Genomic DNA, 26,503 nt, shown 5'->3' on the forward strand with positions numbered 1-26,503 from the left:
ACTGGATGGTGTGGGCTTGTCCCCCCTAAGGCGGCATTGGGTCTGCAGCACTGCAGAATTGGTGTCAGCACTAGATTTGCATTTCTGGAAGTTCCTTCTTAATCTGGTGCTCTTTGAAGTGATCTCACTCTGAAGTTGCTAAGTCCTGCTATGAACCTCCAGAAATGCATCTTCCCCAGGCACTGACTGGGGAGAAAGTTCTCCCTCACCTGGATGTGTTGAAGGATCATAAATCAGATGTTAATTAAGAATTGTAAATCATGGTGCAAAGCCATTGCTCCTGTTCATGATGGTACTTTCACCCTGCCTTAGTGGCCAAAGGGTTTTTGCCAGGGGCCACTTTTCTGCTATTCCTGTATGTTTTGTTATGAGACAACTGAACCTTAACACGCTTTGTGTGTCCAGGTCAAGAAAGTCACTGTCCCATCTTCTGAGAGACAGGTTGGTGGGCTTGAGGTAAAGCTGCTGCTCTGATCTGTGCTTCTGAACCAGACTTGCTACTGCAGTGGCACCAAGCAAAAGCTCAACAGCAGCTGCTGGATAACTTTTTTTTTTTTTTTTTGGCTACATGAAGTAGTTTCATAACTCACACCCAGAGGACTTTGGCACTGCTGCAGCTTTTGCAGCTTTCAGTTTTTGCTTATTTTGGTGCATGGCTGGTTCGAAAAAGCTGCATGACCAATATAACTGTATATTCGGGGACAAAAGCAATTCTGAAAATTTAACTGTTCCCTGTTCTTTTTATGTTGTCTTTCTTTCTGGTTTCTTTTTTTTTGGCTTTGTTTTGTTTTGTTTTGTTGTTGTTTTAATGATCATGTTACTCTTGCATTTTATATTTTCTTTTGCTGCCCAGTCTCCCAGCTACTTTCTCCCAAATTCTCACCACTTAGGGGTGTGCAAAGAACCAGTCCCAAAATACCGCACTGACCAGCGGAGGTTGGCTCAGCTGAGGGAGCTTAGAGCCAAGTTTTTCCTCTCCTAAGTACACTTGGGTTTGACCAGGGCTGACAAACTAAAGGGATGCAGAGTTACTGAACAGCAACATTCCCACAGTCTTTTCTTTCTTCAGCAGAAGTGCTGAAGCCCTTGCATGGTCCTGTGTGCTGATTTACTCATTCTGGGTTTTAATCATTCTTTAAACTCCAGAAACAAAAATGCTAAAACACGGAGCAAAATTCCGGGAGCTTACACTGCTCCTACTGCCACCCTGCCCGTTCCATGCGTGGGATTTCTAAGATTTACAGTTTTTCACTTGTTCAATAGAATTTTCGAACCACTTGAAATTTTGATACTCTGGTCAGAACTTTGGAAAAGCATTTTGTATCTGCTCTGCAGTCTGGCTGTTCCATGGGATTTTCCAAACACTGGGTTTTAAGGGCACTGTAGATTAGGAAGCTGTCAGAGACCACATTTTGTACTGCACCATTCCCGTTTCAAATGCTTCAAATGTTTTTCTCACCATTCCAATTCCAAAACACTCTGGAAGATCTTGGGCATCCACTTTTCTGGGAGGGCAGGCACCAAACACCCATGATCCTGATGTAGATGTTGATGAGCTCTGCAGAGAGAACATGGCTCTGTAGCTCCAGGGCTGGTGTGACCCAGGCCATCAGCGGCTCTGCTCAAGAGGCAGTTTATTTTATGTTGAGAAGAGCTGCCCTAATGCTTTGCACATCTCCAAGTGTCATTTTGGGCACTTTCCATCTGTCATTTTTGTTCATCTCTCTCTGTCTTTCTTGATCTTCTACCATGAAAGCAGACACGGGAACGGCCTCTGTTAGTACAGGATGAAGACAAACTAAAAAAGCAGGAGATACCTACTGAGACAGCCTTTCCCCGGCCAGCAAGTGAAGCAACTCTTCCAAAGGTTTCTATTGCAATCCCTGAAGAGCAGAAATTACTCAAAAAGTGTCAGCTGTACTCTAGTGTTTTTCCTTCTCCACGTATTCCCTTTATGATGTCCTTTCTCCTGGTTATAGCACTGACTGTTTGGTGGCTGCTTTTTCTCTGAGTGGCAACAGGGTCATGTTGAAACCTCAAGACCAAAGCTCCTGAATTTCTGGGCTGTAGTCTCTGCTGCATCTTCTTTGTCCTGGTTTTTGATCTTCATGGTTGGCTGTCCCTGGGAGGGATACCCCGTGACTGTTGTGTTAATCCCACCGTATGTCCTTGTGTGGCTGTGATGGGACCTAGCAGGAATGGTCGTGGATTGCCAGGTCCATTCTGAAGTTTCCTATGGTGCAAAAGCAAATTCTTTGAATTGTGCTCCCAGCTGCTGTGGGAGGGTAGATGGGTGGAGGAAATCCTGAGAGGAGAGTCTGGTTTCCCAAGCCCCTGAAGACTTCCCATAGGAATTGCTGGAAAATTGCTTTTAAGCTTGTTGTTTTAAACGTAAGATATTCACAAGCTGAAGAACATTTGACGCTGATCTAAAATGTACTTTACAGGAATCTGCTGAATCACAGAATCCTGAAATGGTTTGGGGTTGGAAGGGCCCGTAAAGATCATCTCATTCCCCCTCTGCTATGGTTAGGGAACCTTCCCCTGGACCAGGTTGTTCCAAGTCCCTTTCAACCTGGCCTTGAACAATTCTAGGCATGGGAATCCACAGCCTCTGTGGGCAACAAGAGGTTGACTCTCTAGGAAAAACATTGGAATCAAATCCATAAACACTAAATTTCTAGGAAACTCAGATTGGCATTTAAATTAAATGTACTGGTTCTCAGTGCTGCTCTTGGTAATAACTTAGGTACAGAGTCTGCTTTTCATTTTCTAGTGGGGGTAGCCTGTGACAAAGTATCCCAGCTTCCCTCTCCCCCCCTATTATCACGTCCAAGAAAATACATAGTGTTACAGGAGAAAACTCATTGCAAGGAGATATTTATTGTAAACACAGATTTTTATTTTTTTTTTAATCTGAAGGTCTTTGTGCACTTGGGATGTGTTTTATTTAATTTGTGTGGAACTAACTGATGCATGTTTGCTTAGGTCATAGAGATGGAGTTACTTGTTTGAACATTCCCGCTGTTGGCAAGTTGGCTTGGCCACATCAGGACACACTTCTAATGTTAAAGTCCTCGATTGTTTTTGACTTCTTTAACCAAACTGTTGCATGCTGCTCGTTGTTTATTGCCTACAATGTAAGTGTCTGGATGATGCTCCCGTTTATCCAGGTTATCCTGCCTGAGCTGTGCAGGCTCCAACCCAGCTGGACTGAGCACAGCTGGTTTGTGAATTGGAGGGAAGGTGGGACTTTGTGTCTAAGGGGTTTCTTTTCTGTAAATAGTAACGATGGGGCTGAGCTGAGCCCCCCATTTCTCCTTTCAGTACTAATCTGTGTTTTCCTGTGTCCACTGGAGGACTGGGCTGGACACAGTCACTCTGAGAACACCCCCCAGTGTCACCAGTGGTGGCAGCTGCTCCAGCAGCATGGAAGAGAAAGGAGCAAGCCTTTATTACATGGACTAAAATGTGTGAATACGTATAAATACCTGTATTCATAACCCTTTCTAGATCTGTACCTGTGTGAACAGTATTATTTAGGAAGCTAGCAGATAAACTTGAAAGAATAAGGCAAACATGACATGTGCTGTCTGGTCTGAGGATCCGTGGGGTATCATAGGCCACTCAAGCCACCTCTTGCTCTTGAGGTACAGGTTGAAGTTCTAAATGCTGCCTCAGAAACTTAGGTTGCTAGTGAAACCCTTTGTTTTAATCCCACAGGAATCTTTCCAATTCTTCTTGTAACCTGCTCCAATTAGTTCACCAGTTTGTGCCTTTAGGACTTTGTTTTGTGAGGATGCTGATTTTTTCATTGGAAAATATTCCTACCTTTTTAATACACTGCCTTTAATACACAGTCTTCCTCCTTTTGCACTGGGAAGTCTATAAGTCTGAGGGTTGTTGTCCAGGTATAGTCTGGTGTGAAGGAGGGTGCTGGCAGGCTGTGTTCCTGAATCCTTGGAGCATCCCTAGGAATGCACTTGGACTCCAGCAGATCTGGTGTGGAGTTTAGGAAGATGGAGGTGGGCCCTGGAGAGGAGAGGTGGGGGAGGATGCTGGGATGCCATGTGCTGTGCAGAAAATGCAGGGTGGAACAGAAGTCAAGGAATACTTGTGGTTGGGATTCCCTGCCTGCATCTCCTTCCCAAAATGCTAACAATTGTGATGAAGAACAGGGATTGTTTGTTCTCCCCAACGTGGCATGAAGAGGGAAGAAACAGGAGTTGTTTGGATCTCTCTGTCTATTCCTGCCCATATTTCCTGGAGTTTGAACACAGGTGCTTCCTTCCCAAAGCCATTGCTTGGGATTGCTGCCTGAGATGCTGCAGTGAGCACTGCTGAGTTTACTGCATTTCTGACCCAGTGACAAGAACCTGGAAGCCACACTGGTGGCTTTGGCAAAGCCATGGTTTCTGTAGCTTTGTCACCCATTTTCAAAGGACCTGAATTCTAAAACTTTTTGTCCAGACCAGCCTTAGGCCAGAGTGCTCAGGGTGTCTCATCCCAGTGGGATAAGAGATGGGCTCTGTCACCTCTACTCAGTTCTTTAACTCTTTATTCAAGTGGTCTCCTTCTCTCCTTTTTAATCTTGAGATAAGGCTGGCTGTCATCAGCAAAAAACCTTTACACTCTGAGAATGCTCAGGAACATTTCTGGGATTTATATACCAATTATCACTGAAGAAATTTGTTCAATTTCTTTATTTCTTCAATAAAGAAATTGAACAAATGCTTTCTGTATCTCTGGCAGTTTAGAGGCCAGTTATCCATATTCATCCAGGTAGATCTGATCCCTCCTGACAGGGGAAGCCAGTAACTTAGCAGGAGCAGAAATCTCATCTGTCCAATGTCCCAGGGATGTGCCCACTGGGCTACAGCCCCTTTCCCAGTCACTCCTCTGCTTTTTTCCCTGTTTGCTTGTGATGCAAAGGGAGTGACAGTCCATGGCAATCCAAGTAAGGTCTCAGTCCTGCATATTCTGTATCCCATTTGTGCACATTCCATATCTTCTACACCTTGGTGCTCTGGTTTCCCCTTTTTCCCATGATGTCAGCACAGGATGCAGCACTGAGAGGAGGATTTTGTGAGTCCTGCTGTCATCCCTGTGCACAGGGAGAGCTGACTGGCTCTAGTGCTGTTTAAAGGCTGAGATCTCAGGGGATCTATAAAAGAACCAATACATGAACTTCATTCCTATTTTCCTCAGGAACAAACTTGCTAGGAACACAGCAGGTCCTGGCTGCCTGCCCCAACACTGGCACCCATGGACACAGGGATTCACACACCCTGTTCACCCTGGCTGGTGCAGTGCCAGGCTGTGAGCGATGGAGAGCTCAGTTATCCCTCCTGCAGGGAAGCTGTAAATGTCTGCAGCATGTCACCTCATCCAGGTTGGCATGAGAAATCCTGATTTTTCAATGTGACCTGCTGCAGAAAATGGCATTCTGGTGACTGGCACACTGGTGACACAGGCAGGATAAGCTGAGGGACCACACCACAAAACACTGGCCAGCAGTTTTGCCCAGTGTTTTGTGGTGTGGTCTCTCAGCTCTTTGATGCTCATGTGTAGGATCCCGTTGGGAGCTGTAGAGGGTTCAGTGATTCCCATTGTGATATTGTTGGTTGGCTTCACACTCACTTCCTGAATCTCCTTACCTAGATTCTACCTCTTTTGGACACCACCTAAAACACACAGGAGTTTCTTGTGCTTTCTTGCTTTAGGAAAAAGTGGAAACCAGTATTCTGAAGCAGCAGATGTGCCAGAGCCAATAGCTTGGAACTCAGATTCAGCTCTGAGGCTGTGCTGGGTGTGGGGCTCTGTGTGTGATGATACTTTGGGTCTTCATTGCTGTAAAACAACATCCCTTTTTCTTTTTCAACTGCTAAAAGGGATAAAGGAGGGTGTTGCCTGCATCTCCTCCCACCTTCTGCCTCACTCAGGGAGTGTTGGAAGGTGAGCTGAGGTCTCTCCATGGGCAGCTCAGTCGGGGCAGTGTTCAGCCAAGACTGGCTCCCCTCTCTTGTGGTTTGTCCAGTAACTAGTGATGACTCTAAAGAGTAGGTATTCCATATCTCCCTCCTATTCTGAATTCATCAGTAGAGGTGGATTTCCTCAGCACCAAGGGAAGTAGTTTGTGTTTGGAGGAATGAGGCTTGGCTATACCACCAGCTTCTGAGAAGGTTATCATAGAATCATGAAATACCCTGAGTTAGAAGGGATCCACAAGGATCATCAAGTCCAGATTCTAATGGTTATGGGCAAAGTCTTTCACTTCACATCAGTGTTAGTAATTTATCACTCTGAGAATTGTTTCACTGGTTTATTGGGTTTTCTTTTTTCCTTGCCATGAGTTGATGGTGCCTGTTCTGACGTATGGGATGAGGGAGGAAGATTTCTGGATAAATTCAGCCCAAGAAAGCATTATGGATTCATGCAGAAACTCCTTGGTCAGTACTTATTAGTGGGTGACACTGGAGAACCTGACAGAGGTGATTCCTCTTGTGTCTCTGTTTGCATCTCTTGTGGTTTGTGGGGCTGGAGAGAAAGGCCTTGGTTTGGGCCCCTTTGGAATCTTTTAGCAATGGTAGACAGTCTTGTTAGAATAGTCCTGTGGGGACTAGAAACACTTTCTTTTTTTACCTAAAATGCTCTTTTGGAACACTTTTTTGGTTTTGTATTTTTTCTCAGATTTTTCTTTGTAAATATGTACATTTATCCATTAATAAATGTTATTGCAAATCAGATTTTTCTTTTCACTGCTTATTAACCAAAAAAGCTATATATGATCTGTGTTAATGGCTTCTTGGACTAACCTTCAGTATTCCTTTCTCAAAGCAGGAGCCATCAGACTCTGAGTCATTGCTGATGGCATTCAGAGTATAAGGTCTGTTGGACACTCTTGGGTGTGGGTTGGGTGCTCCTGGGGAGAGGGAGTACACAAGGCTGCAGCTCTAAGATCTCAAACTGACCAGAAAAATTCAATTGAGGATTAAATCTAGCTTGGTTTAAGACAGGCTTTGTTTGCAGGAGTCCTCTACCAACTGCTTAATATCACTCTAGCACCTTCTCCCTCTTTGCTTTGGAGACTGTGTGGTAGGAAAAATCAGTTGCAGAAAGTTGTTTTGAGAGTAGAAGTGAAGGAGGTTCTGCACAACTACAAGAACCTCTGTCCCCCTGGTGTGTGAAATGCTGGGGACAGAAATGCTCCTTTTGGGTTTTGTAAGTGAAGAAACCACATTCCTAATGAGCCACTGTTCCTCAGCTCAGTGATACAACACGAGCTTCTGGTGTACTTTTTCTGGTTGAAGCTCAGGTTGTGTTTTGAGGTTGTGTCAAGAATCAATTTTAAATCCAGAGTTTTTTGAGATTACAGGAAGGCAGATCTGGCTGCTCATAATGCCAGTTCCTGAGATGAGCGTGGCACCAAGGCAGAGCTTCATGTCTTGATTTGAAAAGTCAGGTGTCTGTTAAGGAAGGCAGGAGTATCCCTTGAAAAGGAAAAATGTAAACCCCCTCCCTCCGAATTACTATAATTTTAAAATTAAGGGGCTCTCAGGTAAAGATATGGGAGTAGGAATAATAGTTCTTTGTTAGAGAAAAAATACATTAAAAAATAAAGATAAAAATGAAAATGCAGTAATACAAAACAACACTGCCAGAGTGAGAGCAGGCCCTGGCACGCTGTGGCTCAGGGTGGTGGCACAGTCCCATCCCAGGGGGGCTCAGCCCTCCTGCAGTGCCAGCTGTGGTTCTGCTGGAGCAGGGATCCTGCACAAGGGGGGAGTTTTCCTCTGCAGCTCCAGGGCTGCTGGAGATGGGCCTGCTCTCCCTCTGGGAATGCAGGGCAGCAGAAAGCTGCTCCTCTGGGAGTGCAGTGGCCAAAGGCTGCTGTGCTGTTCCAGCTCAGATTGGATCCAGGGAGAAATGCTTGGCTCCTCCCCTGGGCGGAGCATCTCCCCGTGGGATGCTGGAATTTGATCAGCCCTGCAGGGACACTGAGTGGCCATGGACAGCAGAGATCTCCTGGAGGGAGGATTGGCTGTGGGAGAGATAAAGAAAACTGCCCCATGGACAGCAGAGAGCTGCCCAGCTCTGACAGGTGGGGATAGAACACACGCCCAGCCACACCTTGTAAGCTAAGTCACCTCACTTATGGAATGAGGGAAGTGGAATGAGCAGCACAAAATTGATGGCATTTATAAACACTGACTTTATCCCCTCTTTTCACCTGCTGCTGCTGCACTAAGGCAGCTCTTGCAACGCCACTACTTTGTTCTCTGCAAAGGGATTTTGAAATAAAGAGCCCTTCCTGTGACAGTACCTGTCCCACAAAAGAGGTGGGAAGGAGACCAGTGGGGGTGGGCAGAGGAATCATGTTGCCCAACAACCTCATTTTGGTAATTTAAGTCTTGATCTTGAGGTTGTTTCCTGTTGCCCAGACACTGATGCAATGATTGGAGGTGATTGCTGTGTGTTGTGTAATGTATTGGATTCTTGTTCATGACAGAATTTAGTCTTTTGAAGGGTTGGGCACACAGTGTGTTTTCTAGCATTACTTTAACTTTTGGTCAAAATCTCTTTTATCTGTCTGTCATCTGAGTAGGCTGGTCAGGATGTTGTGATCAAATCAATGGCAGTGAGAAAATCCACTGAAAAGCACAAATCCATGGGTAATGTCCATCTTTTTCAATGCCAGCGTGTTTTGAACAGCTTCTGAACATTTCTAACTTTTACCTTAAGGCAAAGCAGTTTGGTAAGGCAGTGGCAGGTAATGTAAAATAAGGATCTCTTGTTTTCTGCTTTATAATACTTTTTACCCAAGTGCTTTGCCAGCTGTGAGATTGAGCGTCAGTTGATCTGGGAGCGCTCTCTGGTGAGTGTGGTTTGCTGCAAAACAATATCATCTCCTTGTGCATCCCTAGACAGTCACTCCAAGCCTGTTAGCTTCTGTGGATCCTTATTTGGGGATAACCTAATAACAGCGTCAACAATTCCATTGCCATGCTGGAAGAGAGCAGGACTGGGAAGTATTAACAAGCTGGGATTCCTAGCATTTCATGTGGTGGTTGTAGGCAGTTACTGTGCACTATAATTTCATGGTTTTAGCAATTTTTATTTAATAGTAACTGACAGTTGACATAATTTTAGCACTCCTTAAGTTTTCTGCAGAATAGTAGTCTGATTTGGGGTGGGAATAATGGAATATTCAACAGAGAGAGGTAGCAGCATGAAAAAAAAGTCCACTCTGACAACACAGGGCAGCTGAGTCATACAAATAGATCCTGATCCAAAACAGCAGAGTCTTGAAAAAAATGCAAGCAAACTAATTTATAGAAAGCAACTTTTTGAGAAAAATAAATCCTTTTGGCCACTGGTGTCAAACATGAAATTAAGCCTGTTATTAATTTATCCCCAGTCTGAATTATTGTGTGTCACTTCATTGCAATGCTTCAGCTGTATCTTCAGAGGCTCAAAGATTTGTATTTCAAGGGTGGTGCTTTAGTTGCATTCATGTCTGGGTCAGTTTGTTTCTTCTGGGGCATTGCATCCTTGTATTGGTCTTGTATTTAATTTATTCTGTGTTTGACTGCTTTGTGCTTGATTTAGGCCTCACTGGTTTGGGGCTGTGTCCCTGGAAATGAGTAGTTGGCAGTCCAGGCACCTCTCAGGTTTCCTGGGTCTCAAGGCCTGCAAATCTGAGCCCTAAACATAGGTATGCTTTGGCAATTGCAATTTAAAACAAATCTTGATAAGATCAGAATTTGTAACAGATGCTGAAATTCCTATGGGGGAGTTTTACATAGATAACTTTATTTAGAAACAAATACCTTCCCATTAGTTTATCTTCTTAATAAGTGGAATAGGAAGGCAAGGCAAAAAAAAAGTGTTTCTGATCAGTTGATCTTATCAGGATTTCATTCTGTCTTTCCAGCTTGCATGTTTGTTGCTGCACTTGGCTCTACTGGCGATGAGAATATGCACAGCACAGGCTCCATTCCAGCTCTCCCTTCCTTTTTGCATCTGTCATACAAGATGCTTCCAAATGCAAATTATTTTATCTGTCTGTGAAAGGGAACTGGGAGGTTGTTTTGACTGTATACAGATTTTTGCCTTTTAAATACATCAGTGTTTGGGTCCTGCTTAATCTTCTTTGTTTTATCTGTGATTCTTCTGTTGGCTGAGTAGTGCTCCAGCTCTTACATAAGGAAATCTCACTCCTAAGGCGTGTTCCATTAAACCCCAGAAGATGAGTTGTGTCTTCTCAAGGTCCCATGAATAATTTGCAAGGTTTAGCATCTATAATTAAGGGAAGGTCAGCATATTGGCAGTATATAAATTCAAGTTTTTAACCAACAAGACATGGCTCTACACAGCTGACAGCCCCATTCATGTTCTGTTTTGTGGGTAGAGTCTAGCGTTAGGAAATGAGGGTGGGATCTGGATATGATATCGTAGAATATCCTGAATGGGAAGGGACCTGCAGGAATCAACCAGTCCAGCTCCTGGCCCTGCCCAGACACCCCACGAACCCCACCCTGGGCATCCCTGGAGCTCTGGCAGCCTCGGGGCCATGCCCATTCCCTAGGCAGCCTGGGCACTGCCCAGCACCCTCTGGGGGAAGACCTTGCCCTGAGCCTGAGCTGCCCTGAGCCTGAGCTGCCCTGGCCCAGCTCCAGCCATGCCCTGGCTGCTGTCCCTGTCGCAGAGCAGAGATCGGAGCTGCCCCTCAGGAGGAGGCTGCAAACTGCCTTGAGGTCTCCAAGTTTCTCCATGTTTGGAGAAAAATGTGGAAATGGATTTGCTTCAGAAATAGCCTTTCCCTCTGAGCACAGTCTGACCTGCCCATCTCAGTGCTGATTGCTCTCCCTCCATTTGTATTAAATGCATTTTGCTAAGCAATATCCCAACAACTTAAGCACAAGAGGCTGGAAATTCTAATAAATAGAAATCTTACAGCTAACCTATCTGCAACATAAAGCAGAGAACTGAAAAATACCATGAGAAATGGGGGAAGAGTAATTTCTTGAAATTATAGTTTAAAAAAGCAGCTCCTGCTCTTATCCTACCATTGAGCTATGCTGTGAGAGGAGGTCAGTCAAAGTGAAAGCCCCTGAGGTATAAAAAATGAATCATACCAAATAACACACAGGCTTTAGGCCTCACATTTTAAGCACAAATTGAGGCAACAGTTTCAAGGAGTTAAAAGCAGAATCAAGATGGTTTTGGTGGGTTTTGTTGCTCATGGAAGTTTTGGATGTGCACAAATCGCCTCTTGATATGCTGATTGGTACACTGAAATTATTCCAAACTGAGCAAAAAGTGCTTAGTGGTGGCTCTTCCTCTAGGTGCAGAGAGTTTTCATATTACTTCCTTAGAATTTAGGAGAGTGGATTATTAATGTACCAGGAAGGCTGTGACAGTAAATGCACTGGGTACAGCACAGAGGTTTTCCAGTATCCAGCCCCACTGTTGCATGTGTTACTGGAGATATAAGAACCTGATGTTTTACCTCGATGCCTTCTGATCTCCTGCTCTCCTTAACTCCCTGTTCTCTGTCTCTCTCTGGCCCTTTTTGTGTATCTATTTCTTTTTAGAAAATGAGTGACTTTCTCTCCCAAGAGGATGTGGCTGCAGTGGCAGAGTGGAGCAGTTTTAACACTGGCTTTGCGAGGGAGGGCTCAAGGCAGTCAGTAGTTTTTAGTGAGACTCCAGTGCCACCCGCTTCACAGCCTTCTGCCAGCTGGCATTTTGGTGCTTCCTCCCTAAGCAGCGAGGAGGAGGAGAAAGAGGAGGAGGAGCAGGAGGAGGCAGTTCCCAGCCAATCCGCCAGCGAGGAGGACCTGACATGTGGAAAGGGGGTTTGTGTGGATGTGGAGAAGGACTCGGAGCTCTCTGAGCTGGAGCCCCCCCCAAGCCCTGCCACACTTCTCCGGCAGCCCTGGGGAGGAGAGGAGGAGGAGGTGGCAGAGGATGGTGAAGACAGCTTTGCCTTTAGAAAGCCACATGGTGAATGTCCCAACCCAGATGCTCCTAACAGGCTGCTGGAGCTCATTCGCTGCTTCCAGGTAGTGAGCCCAGCTCCTGCACCCCACGCCCTGGCTGCCTTTGGAGTGGGAACCCAAACACTGCAGCAAGCAGATGCCACAGACCCACATAGGAGTTGGGTTTGCTTGGCTGGGACTCGTGCTTGGAGCTAATGAGGCGGTGAATCTTCCACAGTCAGTGCAATAATCCCCTCTCAATTTATCTTTGAATTAAATATGAGCCACTGTCAATTTGTTTTTGCATTAAATATGACTCCTTCTCAATTTATCTTTGCATGAAATACATTTGCCATAGTGCAATGCCCTTTGCTCTTCCTGGATTGAAGCATCCTGTGGCATTCCCATGAAAAGGCAATATTTAGGCTCAAAAATTGTGTAATTTTAGCTCCTTAAGGATTTTGCTGGCCGCAGCTGGACTGGCATCTGACCCTCAGCACAGCAGAGCAAATTTGAGGTGCTGTCCAGTGTGTCCCTTTGTGCTCCTCACTGTGGGAGGGATTTTTGCCTGCTCCAGTGTTGATGTTGCTTTTGGTTCAATAGATGCCTGTTCCCCCCTAATGATCACAGTGGCATCTGTCAGGGTTGGGGATGGTGGCAGAAATTGAGCCCTCTGGGAAAGCACTGGCTCTGAACTCACTCTGTCTTCTTCTGGATAATCATCAGGTGTTGGAACAACTGATTTCTCTCCATCCTTATTTTAATTCCTGCTTTATCTGACATTGATTTAATAAAAGTTAAAGATCTGATGAGGATTTTTCATAATGCAGTGTTACTCTTGAGGTCAAGATAAAGCTGCTCAACTGTGATAAAGTCTTTATTTGCCCAGAGCTGGTGTTAATCCTGACACTGGCATCACCAGATGAGGGCCATCTTCTCCTAGCAACTGGCAATGAGCTTCTGGTAATTAGAAAGTTAAGAATCAGTGGAGACAGCAGTCTGTGGTGTTGTGACACACCCTTTAAACCCTTAATGTCTGGTTTGGGCTGACCAGAGTCCACAGCATGGGGAAGGGCTGGAGGGTTTTGCTGCCTGTCTAATCCTCACACCTGATTGCTGTCCTCGGAGCAGTGTGTTCTTCCAGAGACTTAAACCCAAAGATTTCCAGGCTGATCTTGGTTCCCACAGTACTTTTATCAGATCAGTGTCAGAACACTTGCCAGCAGCCCAGTCAGGATGAGGAGATGGGAACTGGCTGTTTACAAGATGTTTTTAACCCTGTCTCACAGCCCCCGCTTGTGAAGACACAGACTGTCACCATTTCCGACGTGTCCAGCGCTGTCAAAAGTGAAATTCCCACAAAGGAAGTCCCTATTGTCCACACAGAGACAAAGACCATCACCTACGAAGCTGCACAGGTAAGGTGTGTTCTGATAAGTTTCCTAGGGCTTAATTAAACCCAAGTAAACGTTTTGATTCTGAATCCTCAGGATGAGACAGCAGCACCTGCCTGTCTCTGCACGTCTGGGTGCAGCAGGGGCATTAACTGATGCTGTGGACACTATTTCCCAGTGCATCTGGTATTTTTAGAGAAGCAGTGGTTTTGCTATCCCTGAAGAGTAATTATTTTTTCAAGATGTGCTTGCAAACAATTTACCTTCAGCCACTGGTGGCTTCAGGATGTGGCTCTCTCTGCACAAAGTTAACTGGAGTTGGCCTTTTTTTCTTCAATAAATGCCTTGTCTTGTTTTCCCAGATCGCCCAAAGAGGCTGTTTATGCCTCTTCAGAATTTGGTTTATAAATTATTTGGTCATCCTTACGTTTCAAGACGGAAATAGTTGTTAAACACCAAATGTTTTGTATAAAATGCAACCTCAGTGGGTGTGTGGTGGCTGGAAAGTAAAAATATTAGTTTAGCAATATTACAAAGCAGAGGATATGCAGGTATGGATTCACTGCTGAGGTTAAAATTAATCCTCAGTCTAAAACAGGTTCTAATCACAGAATGGTAGGATGGTTTGGGATGGAAGGAACCTAAGAGTTCACCCAGTTCTTGCCCCCTGCTGTGGGCAGGGACGCCTTCCACTATCCCAGACTGCTCCAAGCCCTGTCCAACCTTGGACACTTCCAGGGATCCAGGGACAGCCACAGTTTCTCTGGAAAACCTATGCCAGGGCCTGCCCACCCTCCCGGGGAACAATTCCTTCCCAAGATCCCATCCATCCCTCCCCTCTGGCAGTGGTAATCTACTCCCTGTGTCCTGTCCCTCCATCCCTTGTCCCCAGTCCCGCTCCATCTCATCTGGAGCCTCTTTAGGCCCTGAAAGGGCTATAAGGTCTACCAAAGCCTTCTCTTCTCCAGGCTGAACACCCCCATCCCTCCCAGCCTTTCTTCATGTATTTGAAATTTTGGAGCCTCTGTCAGCTTGGATTTCCCATCACTGTGGTTGTCATCAGCAGCCTGTGCTCTCCTGCTGCAGTGAAGTGACTGTGGGATGTTGTTATGGATGCAGGAATCTCATGATTGTATAATTTGGGATTCCTAAGGAATGCTGTGGCTGCTCAGCATCCTCCCAACTGCAGCACCAGAGAGATCATTCAGACAGTGGTGGTGAGCATTGCCCTGGCTTTCAGCAAGTTTGTAGGTGAATGGAGGAGTTCTGCTCTAACTGGGAAATGGAAAGGAAAAGAGATCTCCAGGACTGGGATCAGTCGGCCATGTGTGCACAGGATGTGATGCGCCATGAGATCTCTTCCACACTGTGGAAAATGGTCCCACCTTGTGGTAATTCCAGATATTGTCCCAGTGCTGAGCAATGATGCTGCCCAGTGGGGACATGGACAGCACAGCCAGGATGAGCTGGCCAGGATGACTTAATTTGGGATTTTTGGCAGACCTTGAGTGGTTGAGTCAGGCAGGATGAAATCCAAGAACCAGCTCTAAAAGTTATTCCAGTTTCAGCAAATGTCTGGATGTTCTTTACTTCTGCAGAGCATGAAGTGAGGGATGTGCAAGGTGTTGTCAGGAAGGAGAAAGGGCAACAATTACCTTTTGAATAAGGTTCTGCTCTTGGCTTTGTTGATCTCCATGGATGCAGGCAGGTGTGAATTTGGGATCAGTGTCTGTGTTTGTCTCCTGTCATGGTTCAGGCATGGGTGGTATGACCAGCACTGCAGGGCCAGCAGCATTCTCAGCTTTGGGTGCATCCCAGCGCCCCCGGTCTGAGGGGTGTCACAGGTCCTCCCTGAAGGATCTGTGCATTTCCAGCCTTAAAGCATAGGGACTTTGAGCTTTCAGAGACTTGCCCAGCTCTTGTGCACCTAAGCACAGGTTGACTTGTGTCTTGTGCACAATGGAGCTGCTGTCCTCAAATTATCCTCTGTCTGGCTCTGGTGATGTGGAGCCTTTGCTTCTGTCCCCACTGCTCAGGGACTGATGGCCTGTTCTTGTGTCCCACAGACAGATGGTGGCAATGGGGATTTAGACCCTGGCATCCTGCTGACTGCCCAGACCATCACTTCAGAAACCACCAGCAGCACCACCACCACCCAGATCACCAAGGTAACAACACCAGGGAGCACCGCAAATTACCAACAGCCTGATGGAGAGATGAGCAGGGATGAGTGAGAGGAAAAAATGTTTTTGGAAGGTCCTTTCAAATACATGATTAGTACAAGGAGCAAAGCATGAAGGGTTCAGTTTTGCCTGTGTGGATTGTGCATTAATCGCGGCACAGTCTGGACATGGACTCTGACTATCCTGTGGGGGACAGCAGGAAGAGCTGTATTGTAAGGAGAAGCTCTTCCCTGGCTCAGGTATAAAAAATAACTCTTTGACAGTTTTTCCTTGAGCAGCAGCAGTTTCCCCTGTGACTCTAATGCCAGGTACAATTTGGTGACACTATTTTTGGATACCTTCTTTAGACAGGCAGCCCCAGTAAGCTCAAACGCCTTTGCACTTTTACACTAACAGCAGCTTTTCCTTCTGCTCTAGACTGTGAAAGGTGGCATTTCAGAGACACGGATTGAGAAGAGGATTGTCATCACGGGAGATGCAGATGTAGACCATGACCAGGTAGGAGTATTTTCCCAGAGCTGGCAAAAATTAGTCAGGCTGCTTGTTCAAAGAGAGTGCCACCAAAAAATGAACCAGATAAATTTTACTGGGATAGAGATAAAAGTTAATATTTTTAAAAATTGTGGGTGCTCCATCCCTGTAAATGTTCAAGGCCAGGTTGGACAGGGCTTAAAGCAGCCTGGTCTAGTGGAAGGTGTCCCTGCTCATGGCAGGGGGTGGAATGGGATGAGGGTTTAGATCCATTTCCGACCAAGCCATTCCATGATTCTATATCAGTAATAAATTCCTTTTTAACATTAGGCATCTGAGCCAGGAAAGTTGAATTCTGCTCTGAAACTGATGAGCAGCAAAGTTTTGATTCCAGAATTGTTTTGAACAGTTGTAGGCTTTTTTAAGAAATCCATAAGAATGTGAAATAAAAGTTTTCCTTGACATCTGGCTGATCTGCATTCCTTTTCTCATAACTTTGAAGCACTATTGCTATTCTATAGTTCCAGAAGTCATTTCAGAGTGCTCAGCACTTTTGTTACATCTCTTTGGCTTTATATGAAACCTTTCTGATGACTCAGCCTCATTGGCCTCTTGCATGTGTTGGAAGTGATGATTTTATCATCAGAGAATTATACTTTGAATTTAAATTTAGTCACAAGTATCATGGGGGTGGAAAATATTCTTATGACAAGATCTAGTTTAGTAACTCCAACAGAAAATGTCTGAGATGTGCCTATCACACTTGCTGGAAGAATAAGCAGGTTATGCTTAAATGCTCTCATCCATCTTCTGCCGTGGGGCAGTGGAGAGATGGGGGTATTCTTCAAATAGTGGTTTTCCTTTCTGAGATAATGTAATAGCACCTAAAGTCACCAAAGTATATGGCTGAAGTCCCGGGAGCAGTGTTGGGCACTACAGTTTAAGACCTAAATTCCAAAGGAAGCTCTGGAGATGGTGAAGGATCAGGAGGGGCCATAGATGGGGTGGCTGAGGGCACTTACTGTGTTCAGCTGGAGCAGAGGACACTGAGGGCAAAGCTCAGCGGGGGCTTGCACCTCCTCCCAAGGGACAGCTCCCTATGATAGAGGAGGTTTAGGCTGGAGATCAGGGCAAGGTTCTTCCCCCAGAGGGTGCTGGGCAGTGCCCAGGCTCCCCAGGGAATGGGCATGGCCCCAAGGCTGCCAGAGTTCCAGGGATGCCCAGGGTGAGGTTGTTGGGGGGGTCTGGGCAGGGCCTGGAGTGGACTGGATGATCCCTGTGGGTCCCTCCCAACTTGCAATTGTAATTTTCCTATGATTCTATCCAGTACATCCACTTTTCTTTTTTATACCCTGAAGTTAGAAGAATGTTCCTGTGCCCTTGGGGATGGTGGGTACCATGCTCTGACACTCTGACATGCTCTAACCCGTGCTCTCCCATGCTGTCCCTCAGGTCCTGGCACAGGCGATCAAGGCTGCTAAGGAGCAGCACCCAGACATGTCGGTGACCAAAGTGGTTGTGCATCAGGAGACAGAGATTGCAGAGGAATAGTTGGGCTATGTGAGTAGAGACATCACCTTGGGTGGGGGCAGGGGGTGATTGATCTCAGTGCACAGGAGATTTGGGTAAACAGGGTCAGAAGTAAAATGATCATTGTTCTCTGCCGAGTCCTGCTCAGGCTGTTCCTGTTAGATCCATGGAGGCTGATGAAGCAGTCACAGACAGACATCCTGTGGAAATGAGCCCAAATGGGTTAAAAGCTACACAGCTCCTGCCATGAGGCTACTTTGCCTTCCCAAATATTCATGATGTTCTGGGAGCACATGGAGCAGCTGTAGGTGCCACATAGACCCCTGCCCACATCAGTGCCCAGTAACCCCCAAGCTGGACCCCAAGCTTGCCTGGAAATCCCATTTTCTGCAATTTTTATAAGTTTGGGAAGGAGCTGCTAAAGGAGTCCAGGAGCTCTGGTTGTGCCTCAGTGCTTTAAAGCCCATCCTGCCCCATGCCACTGATCACAGAATCCTGGAGTGGTTTGGGTTGGATGGGACTGTAAAGTTAATCCAGTCCCACCCCTGCCATAGGCAAGGGCACCTTCCACTATCCCAGGATGCTCCAAACGCTGTCCTGCCTGGCCTTGGACACTTCCAGGGATCAAGGGGCAGCCACAGCTTCCCTGAGCAACCTGTGCCAGGATCTCACCATCCTCCCAGGGAAAAATTCCTTCCCAATATCCCATCTAACCCTGCCGTCTGGTTTTCTTGTCCTGTTGCTCCAGACCCTTGTGCAAAGTCACTCTCCTAGAGCCCCTTTAGGCACCTCTCACCTGCCACTGATGGTAACTCACCTGACTTCAGTTCCCATCCACTTCAGGGAGGCATATTCCTGTCTCTTCTAGCATGCTACTCTTGGTCCAACTTACCGTCCTCTCTTGCTAGGAAACGTTCCTGCCCACGACAAAACCAGGAAAAAGAAACCCAGCAAAACTACCAAGAAACTACCTGGAGCACAAAGACCTCGGATTTCAGACTTGACACTCAGAGACATTCTTATCATTTATTAAGATTTGCGCTTTGACATTTTACTTGAGATTTTCCCAGAGTCCACTAGATCCTATTGGATATAGGGTTTTGTTTTGTTGGGTTTTTTTATATCTATTGCAACAGAAATATGCCATATTTCTAACTTCTAAAATATTTCTAGTATTTTTTACAGGTTTTTCAGTTTTGCATTCCCTCTCATGCAAAGCTTCTTCAGACACAGAATCTCACCTCACAGGGCTCCAGGGCTCCCTGTTTTAACTTGTATTCCCTCTGCCTCGTCAGGGATAACGGAGCTGTTCTGTGCATATTCCCAGTGCGGGCTCTGTATGCGCATTTACAAAGCCATGGGTCCTTCTTCCAGGAGAGTCAGTTTAAAGAGTCAGACTTTGTGCAGCATTTCCAATTGCCTCTAGATTATTTTTGTAGCTCTGGGGAGCTCCAGCCCTGCTGCGACCCCTGGGCTGCTCTGAGCTCCCTCCCCACTGGGTTCCAGCCCTGACGTGTGATCACAGTAGGGTTTTGTGGTGTAGCCTATGCACACATCTGAATAGTTGACTAGATTTAAGGAATACTGGAAGTTGCTTCAAGTATCTTATACTGTGAATTTTAGAGCTTTAAGAGGATAGCATCTCGCCTTCTTCCCGTGTGTCTCTGCTGAGTGCTCCCCATCTGTTGGTGTTTTCTAGATGCCATTAAATTAAAAAGCCCTTAGAAGTGTGTGTTTAAGGTGTTTGGACTCGGGATGCTATTAAGATAGGCTTGTGCAGCATTCACAGTAACTGAGCTTTTCAATGTCATAGTTTTTCACTTGTTTGTGTTCATGATTTTTAAATTAGGGAGGAGTTTTTGGGTTTTTTTTTTGTAAGTCATGGGTTGGGTTTTTTTCCTCCCCTCACAGTGCTGTTTAGAGGTGAACACATTACCTGTTTCTCAGAGCGTGTATCCTACTAGCATTTAATTTAAATTCCTTTAGACAATCGTTCCTAGGCCTGTAAGCTGTATTTGGAGAGGCTGAACAAGGAATTTTAGGTGTCAGGTGTTGCTGGTTGTGATAGAGCCAAACCACATGGGAAGTGTTGACATTCCCTCTTCCACACTGGCCTGTGGGTCTGGATTTGGCTTCATGACCCCCTTGCTGGAATGAAATATCAGGGTGTTTGTCTGAATCTTGAGGCTGAGCTTACAGACCCCCAGGGCCATCTCCAGCACAGAGGGGGTGATGCAAAAACATGATTTCAGGGGCTGGATGTGCTCCCATTTCTGCTCTCTAAGCTTCATGGGAATGTTCTTGCCTGGTTTGTCCTTCCACCATTTAAATTCAAGAAGCAAAAAACCAACCAAGCTCTCTAAAGAGTCTGCCCAGACACTTGTGAACACTTTAGTCCACTTGAGGTTGTGATTCTTTTTTTTCCATGTATAAATATTACATACATATATATATTTATATATATATATAGTGTGGCACAGTGGTAGCTGAAGGCAAGGAGTGCTCTGCTCCTCAGGTGAGGATGGGAAAAAAGGTGGCAATAAAGAGAAAAGCTCTCCAGTTTTAAATTTGAATCATGTATTTCAGAAGTCACTGGATTTCACTCAGGCTGCAATGACTCCGCTGTTTAGCTGCAGCCAGCCCTGGACCTACACTGGGGCTGGTGCAGCTTCTCAGCTTCAGGTGCAATTTGAATTAATCTGACAGTATTGATTGGAGACTCTGCTGGAGCTGCTGGATTTTGGCTGTCTTTGAGCCTTGCTGGCCCTGGGTCCTGCTCAACCTCCAGCCTTCCCATGCCAGCAACTGCCTCTGGGCTGCTCTGGTGCAGGTTTCCCTCCCAGGATGCTCTGCCTCCCTCAGGGCATCGTGCTCTGGGGATTTAGGGAGTCCTGGGCTATAGTGCAGAATTTAAGTCTTCCTATCCATGTGTGAAAAGCCTTTTCCTTCCTTATTCTGCCATGCAGGCCCCGGAAGAGGCCTGTGTCTCTGCTTGTCCTCAGCTTAGTTGGGTAATGCTTGCCTTAAATACCCATCATGCTGAGCACCCTCTGGCACTGCCCTTTTTCTGGAAATGGAGTTCTTAGCCGCTCAGTCCTTCCATCTCATTTGCAACAGACATCTGAAGAGTGATGGGGCACGTGGGGCAGTGGCTGAGAGGATTTCTGGGCTTTACCAGGCAGAGCCAGCATGACAAATTAAGTTCGTCCATAGCACTTAAAGGCACTTGGCTGTCAGGAGAATTTAGGGGAATGTGGTCCATGGGTGTTCCCTTGGGGTGTCTCATGCCCTAAGCACAATGAGTGGGACAAAACACCCCAAGCAGGGGATTTCTGGGGTGAGAAACCTGCTGGTAGGAGAGGTGGTTCCTTTCCAAAAGGATGTGCTCACTGTTGCTGCAGATGTCCCTTGTTAAAGGGCCTGTAGACTAGAACAACCCTATTTTTATTTTTTCCTTGGATTTTGGGTGGCTGTTTCCAGGTTGTCCATTTTCACACTTCCCCCTGCTGAGTTCTTGCTCCTCCTGGAGTAATTCAAACAAGTCATAGCCTCATGTGCCCTTTGCCATCACCTGCTGTCTGACCTCAGGGGTTTCCAGCCTCGCTCCTGCCAACACGGTGCTCAAGCCAGGAGCTGGACAGAAGCCTGGGAAGAAGATACAAGTTAAAAGCAGAAGAAGCTTCTCGCACCCTCAGCCAAGGCCATGGTGGGGCTGCCCACTCCCACCTCTGGTGGGATTTAAAATCCTTGGCTCTGAGCCTGCTGTGTCAGCTCTAGGGACAAACCAGCTAAGTAAGGTCTATTTATGTGAATGTTCCCAGCTCTTCCCACTCCACAAATTCACCCAGAGACTGTCTTGATTGTATAATATGCATTATATGGAAGCTATTTATATATGAATGAATGTTTTTATAGAAAGGAAGGCAGGGAGCTCTTGTTCTTCTCCATTAAATTGGAATGGCAGCTCCGGTTGCCCAATAGCAATCCCTGACCAACAGAGATGTGTTAGCAAGGGACTGACTGATTTCTGATTTTAATAAACTGTGGTTTGCTGATTTTCCTAATTGTACAATTACCTTAAGAGGTGGTAGCATCCTAGCCTTAGAGATGAAACTTGTAAAAATAAAAAAAATAAATGATTCAGATGAGAAGATGAAGGAGCTTTGTAAAATTTTTTAAGACAATTGTGAATTGTCTAGGTTAGGCATTTACAACTCTTTATAAAAATAGGAACTTTTAAAGTTGGCAAAACTTTCTAGATCAGCTAGTGATGGGAGCTGTTATTTTGGATTTTCATAGTGAATCAAAGGGAAAGTTGCCATAGTATTTAGTCAGACCTAAGTGTTCAGTATTGCTTCTTGTATTGCATTTTTCAATAAATCTTCAAACAAAATTCTCTCCCTGGTGTTAAATTCTCTTCCTCCTTCTCACCTTCCTCCAGGTCTCTCTCCTTAGCCTGGCTTTCTGGTGATTTGGTTTTACCAGCCTAAACCAAAGCCCTCAAATGTAGCTGTGATGGTGCCAAAGCTCTCCCAGCTCTGGGCCAACATTTCCGTGGGCTCTTGGTGCTTTCACACCCTTTAAACAGTTCCCATTGTGGTCACATGTGGGACCAAAGCCCCCAGAAGGGCCAGAAGCAATTCCCAACGGCCAAGATGTCATCATCTGCTCCACTTTTGGCCCTATTGAGCATCGCCTGGGGAGCAGCTCCAAGCTCTGTCAAGCTCCTGTGGGTCCCAGTCTGTCCCACAGCTATCAGCTCCAACAACAGTGTAGGATTGTGCTGGACTGCACCAATGTGTCTTGGCAGAAACACCATCATCAGCCTTGGGACTCCCACAGGGAGGGGACATGGGGATGATGGTTCCCAAGGGGCTTCTGGCACATCTCTGTCCTGGGCACTGCAGGGACATCAGTGGCACCAGGGATATGGTCCCATATTGCCCATCCACCCAAACCACGGTGCTTTGCTGGGCAGGAGTGGCGCCATCACTAGTGAAGGGACACCCAGGACAGGTGACACTGGAACCCCATCCAAAATGCTCGGGGGAAAAGTATCCTCAGCTTCTTTCCCTAGGGTACAAGCACAGGGACAGCAAACACCCACCTCGATGCTCAGCAGTCTGGGGCCATCCCAGGAAACTGAAAGGATTTTCCTTAAAGCTCCCCAAAGCCCCTCTGGGTGAGTGTCCCAAACCCAGGGTGCCTTTATCCACCTCATAGCCAGAGCAGGAGGGTGTGTGGTAATGTTGCCTGTGGCGTTTTGCCTGGCTACAAGCTAGGGAAAATGTTAGGCAAACAAATACCATGGCAATCCAGATGCAAATAAATAAAACCCCCATACCTTGTCCCAGCTGCGCAGGAGGCAGAAGCTCCTGGCAGACTGAGTCTGTTCCTGGGTGACCCCACACCCACCCCAGCCCCCAGATCCCACACCAAAGGCAATGAGTCTGTCTTGGAGACCCCATCCTTTGGGAAGAAGCCACAAAAGTGGCTTTCCTTCATCACCCATCCCTGGTCCTTCCTCATGTCACCATCCTAGAACTCAACCTGGAGAAGCAGCTGTCACATCAAGAGAAGAAAGTTCCCATTAAGTAACCAGCTTATTCCAGCCCAGGCTATTTTTAGGCTGTTCCTCGTGGTTTTGAGGCTCAGCAGCCAATTGTGTTCCTGGAAGATCAGGGCTGCTCTCAGGACTCCAGGGGGAATTGCTGTGGGAACCAGGCAGCAGTGGGGTGACTCCATCCCTTCCAGCTGGGAGAGCCCAGGGTCTGAGATAAACAGGATTGAAAGGGAGGAATTATGTTGGCAATGGGCCAGGTTGGACACACTGAGCTCAGCTCTGAGCTCCATCACTGGGGAAACTGAAGGACAAAAGAATAGCCAAAACCAGGTGGGGAATCACCTCAGGTCCTGCAGTAGCTGGGTCAATGGCCTTGGATTCATCCCTGTTCTGTCCCCAACCACCCAAGGAAGCACCAGTGCAGACTCCTGCAGATTCATGGCATCTTCTGCTTTTTGTGCCCAGCATGGGCAGTGGTCCCTGATGGGCTCCAAGCCAAAGCCCCAGAGATTTGGGCTCCAGCCCCTTGCCAGTGCTCAGCTGTCAGGACACATCACACAGATGCTGACAACACTGAGGGACCTTTGGCTTTTGACCCAGGACCAGCCCCAGGGCAATCCATCCCACATTGCTTGGCCCATTTCTACAGTAGGATTAATGTGCAGAGCCTTGGGTGGCAGAGAACCTATACAGGATGCCCCCAAACCCACAGGAAAAAAAAATTAAAAATAATTAAGCAACTATTCCCAACCCCACCCCAGCTCCATTCCAGATCCCCTGGGTACCAGGAAGCACTAGGATGGATGCCTTTGGCTCAGTGCTGGCTCATTAATGCAGAGAGGCATTTTGAACCATGCTCTTGCCCTCTTTTAAAATAGAAATCAGCCCCCTGCCAAAAGGGACAGGGTGTTACAGACCCGGGGAGCACACCTGCACCCATCACACCACTCCTCTTCAGCCATGGAGGACAAAAGCCACACTCACCCAGCACAGGTCACACCGTCCCCTACGCGTCATCTTCCCAACACCTCGGCAGGAGATTTACGGCCGGGATCACTCACTCCTGACTGTACTGCAAGTGCACACTGGGAGCGGAGCCCTCGCCTTCCCACAGATCTTAAATCTTAAGGAAGGGCACTCCAGCCAAGCAGATTCATGGCTGTGACCGGCCCCACTGCGGGGAGAGGAGGAGGAGAAGAAGGAGGAGGAGGCAGAGGAAGAAGAGCAGAAAGAGCTGCAGACCAGCCAACGGCTGAGCAGTATCAGGGAGTGATTGTCCCCAGCTGTGGTTGTTGTGCTCCCTGGGGACAGAGGTATCCCAGCAGCAAATCTGGAGACCCGCTGGCACTACTGGGGTGTCCCCGGGCATAAGAGACCCTCTCACAGCCACCAGCAGGGTCTGCACCTCTCCCCAGGGCACATCTCCCACACAAGCCTGTGGTAGTGGTTCCCTCAATCCATTTTCCCCATTTTATCAATTTTTGGCCCAAACTAAGCTGTCCTGTAGCCGTGCACTAGCTGAGAGGTCTCTTGGTATAGTGGGGGATAAATGCAATTGTCTTTGGTCTCTCCAGCCTCCATCCTCTGGTCCAAGGGACCCCCGGGTCAGTCCTCGTCAGCCTGGACATGTTGGGAACAATCCCCCAGTTTTCTTTGCCGGTGTTTATGATGAAATACACCTTCTGTTGGTAGTAATCTCCTCCTGCAATGGCCACCTCCTGGGGTGGGATACCCTAGGGGGTGAGGACAGCTGGATATTTAGGCCATAGTGTATCTAGCCTGTTCCTGAGCAGGACAGAAAGTAGCACCAAGCATTGCCCTTCACAGGCAGTGCAGTGTGGCATCTCCAGGGCTTCCAGGATTGTTCCACTTCACAACCCTGAAGCCAAACAGTCAGTCCTGGGTGTACATTTTTACTTTCTCTTTTACTTTCTGTTTCTAACCTCACCCTGCCCAGGTCATTCCCAGAACACTGTGAGAACAGCACACATGGCATCCATCCATTGAAACCAGCACTGCTAATATCCCACAAATACTCTGGGAACAGTGTCCATGGATGGAGCTGAAGGTGAGGGATGCACAGATGCTGCTCTTCCCAGCTTCCCAGGAGAAGGCACAGGCCTTCTTACCCTGCCAGATTAATTAATCAAGCTGCTTTGCATTTTGAAATTATCCCTGTGTGACTCAGAAATGCCTGCCCTGGAGGATGCTGCTGAGCTGGGAAGGAGGATGGGGCAGGAGGTTGATGATGGTGCAGGCACATGGTTCATGCAGGTTGCCCTGTGGTCCAGCCATTTCCCACAGTTAGACTGAGCCTCAACCAGAAAACGAAGGGGAAAAATTAAAACAAGCACACCCAGTAGTTTCTCGTGCAGCTTCTTGTGGCATTTTGGGCTCCAATTTCTTCCTGCTAGTTCCCAAAGCATGGCCCAGGGCCTGGCATAAGCTCTGGCTACAGATGGTTAAGCCCAAGCAAAAAGTTATTTTCGGACAAAAACAACGTTCTGGCACTTCCCCTGTGATGCTGCTCCAGTGCAGTCCCCAACGGTGACTTTTTCTTGTTGTTGTTTATTGCATTGAATCAGTGCCTAAATAATCTTGAGATTAAGCAGCCAAATAAATAGCTGAGCTTGAGCTAGTATCACTCCCAGAGGATTCTCTGGGATGCAACAGGGCCCAAACTGCAGCTGTGGGTCCCATCTCTGGTCCCCGCACAGGGAAAGCTGTACCCAAGCTCTCTGGGAGGGCTGGCACTGGAAATAGAGACACCTTTTACCTGTAAAGCAGAACCCTCCCCATCAAAGCATTGTGGGGGGCTGCTTTTTGAGAGAAGAGGGGGCTGGGGTAGAAAAAGCAATTTCCAAATGATTTTACTGGGATGTTTTGATCTGAAGAAGGATGTTGCTCCCAAAGTTTGCAAGGTCTGACACTCTGTGCTCACTTCAGACTGGAGAGGGCGAAGCAGAGACAGGAAAAACCCCCTCACCCCCACCCCCAAACATTTAATACAGATAAAAGCGATTTCAGCCATCCCAAGAGGCCCTGGTTTTGGGAAGGCAAAAGGCAAAAATCCCATCTAGGTTGCCACAGCCATTTGGAAGCCTCCCGAGCTGCTGGAGAGCAGAGCTGTCCTAGTCCTATCGCTCCAATCCATCCTTCCACATGCCTTGGCATCCTGGGGCTCCTCCTGCCCAAGAGAGAGCTGGAGGGAGTAAGAAGGGACGGGATGAACCCCCAGCTCCCTTTTCTCCAGGAATCTACCCGAGTGCTGAGGCTGCCTCTCTGGCCTCATCCCATACAGCTCCTGCTCTGCATCCAACAGGCACCAAATAACAGAACAGTACTAAATTGACCTGGCAAAACCAGCACTGATACTCC

At 47.0% G+C, this 26,503-nt stretch overlaps 1 protein-coding gene across 27 annotated transcripts in view; it reads left to right on the top strand.

Moving 5' to 3' along the window:
* EPB41 (erythrocyte membrane protein band 4.1) overlaps positions 1 to 21,955 on the top strand; it is a 95,276-nt gene extending 73,321 nt beyond the window's left edge. For 12 of the 27 annotated variants that reach the window (XM_059868912.1, XM_059868896.1, XM_059868898.1 and 9 more), the window contains 6 exons: positions 11,598 to 12,068; positions 13,274 to 13,402; positions 15,445 to 15,546; positions 15,979 to 16,059; positions 17,485 to 17,592; positions 18,471 to 21,955. In XM_059868912.1, coding sequence (XP_059724895.1) covers positions 11,598 to 12,068; positions 13,274 to 13,402; positions 15,445 to 15,546; positions 15,979 to 16,059; positions 17,485 to 17,583 — 882 coding nt within the window. In that variant the 3' untranslated portion in view covers positions 17,584 to 17,592; positions 18,471 to 21,955. The other 15 variants (XM_059868909.1, XM_059868910.1, XM_059868911.1 and 12 more) reach the window with 9 other exon arrangements.
* Positions 21,956 to 26,503: the final 4,548 nt, after the last annotated feature.

This window comes from Haemorhous mexicanus, chromosome 27 (assembly GCF_027477595.1).
Source record: "Haemorhous mexicanus isolate bHaeMex1 chromosome 27, bHaeMex1.pri, whole genome shotgun sequence".
In the NCBI taxonomy this organism is placed as follows: domain Eukaryota; kingdom Metazoa; phylum Chordata; class Aves; order Passeriformes; family Fringillidae; genus Haemorhous; species Haemorhous mexicanus.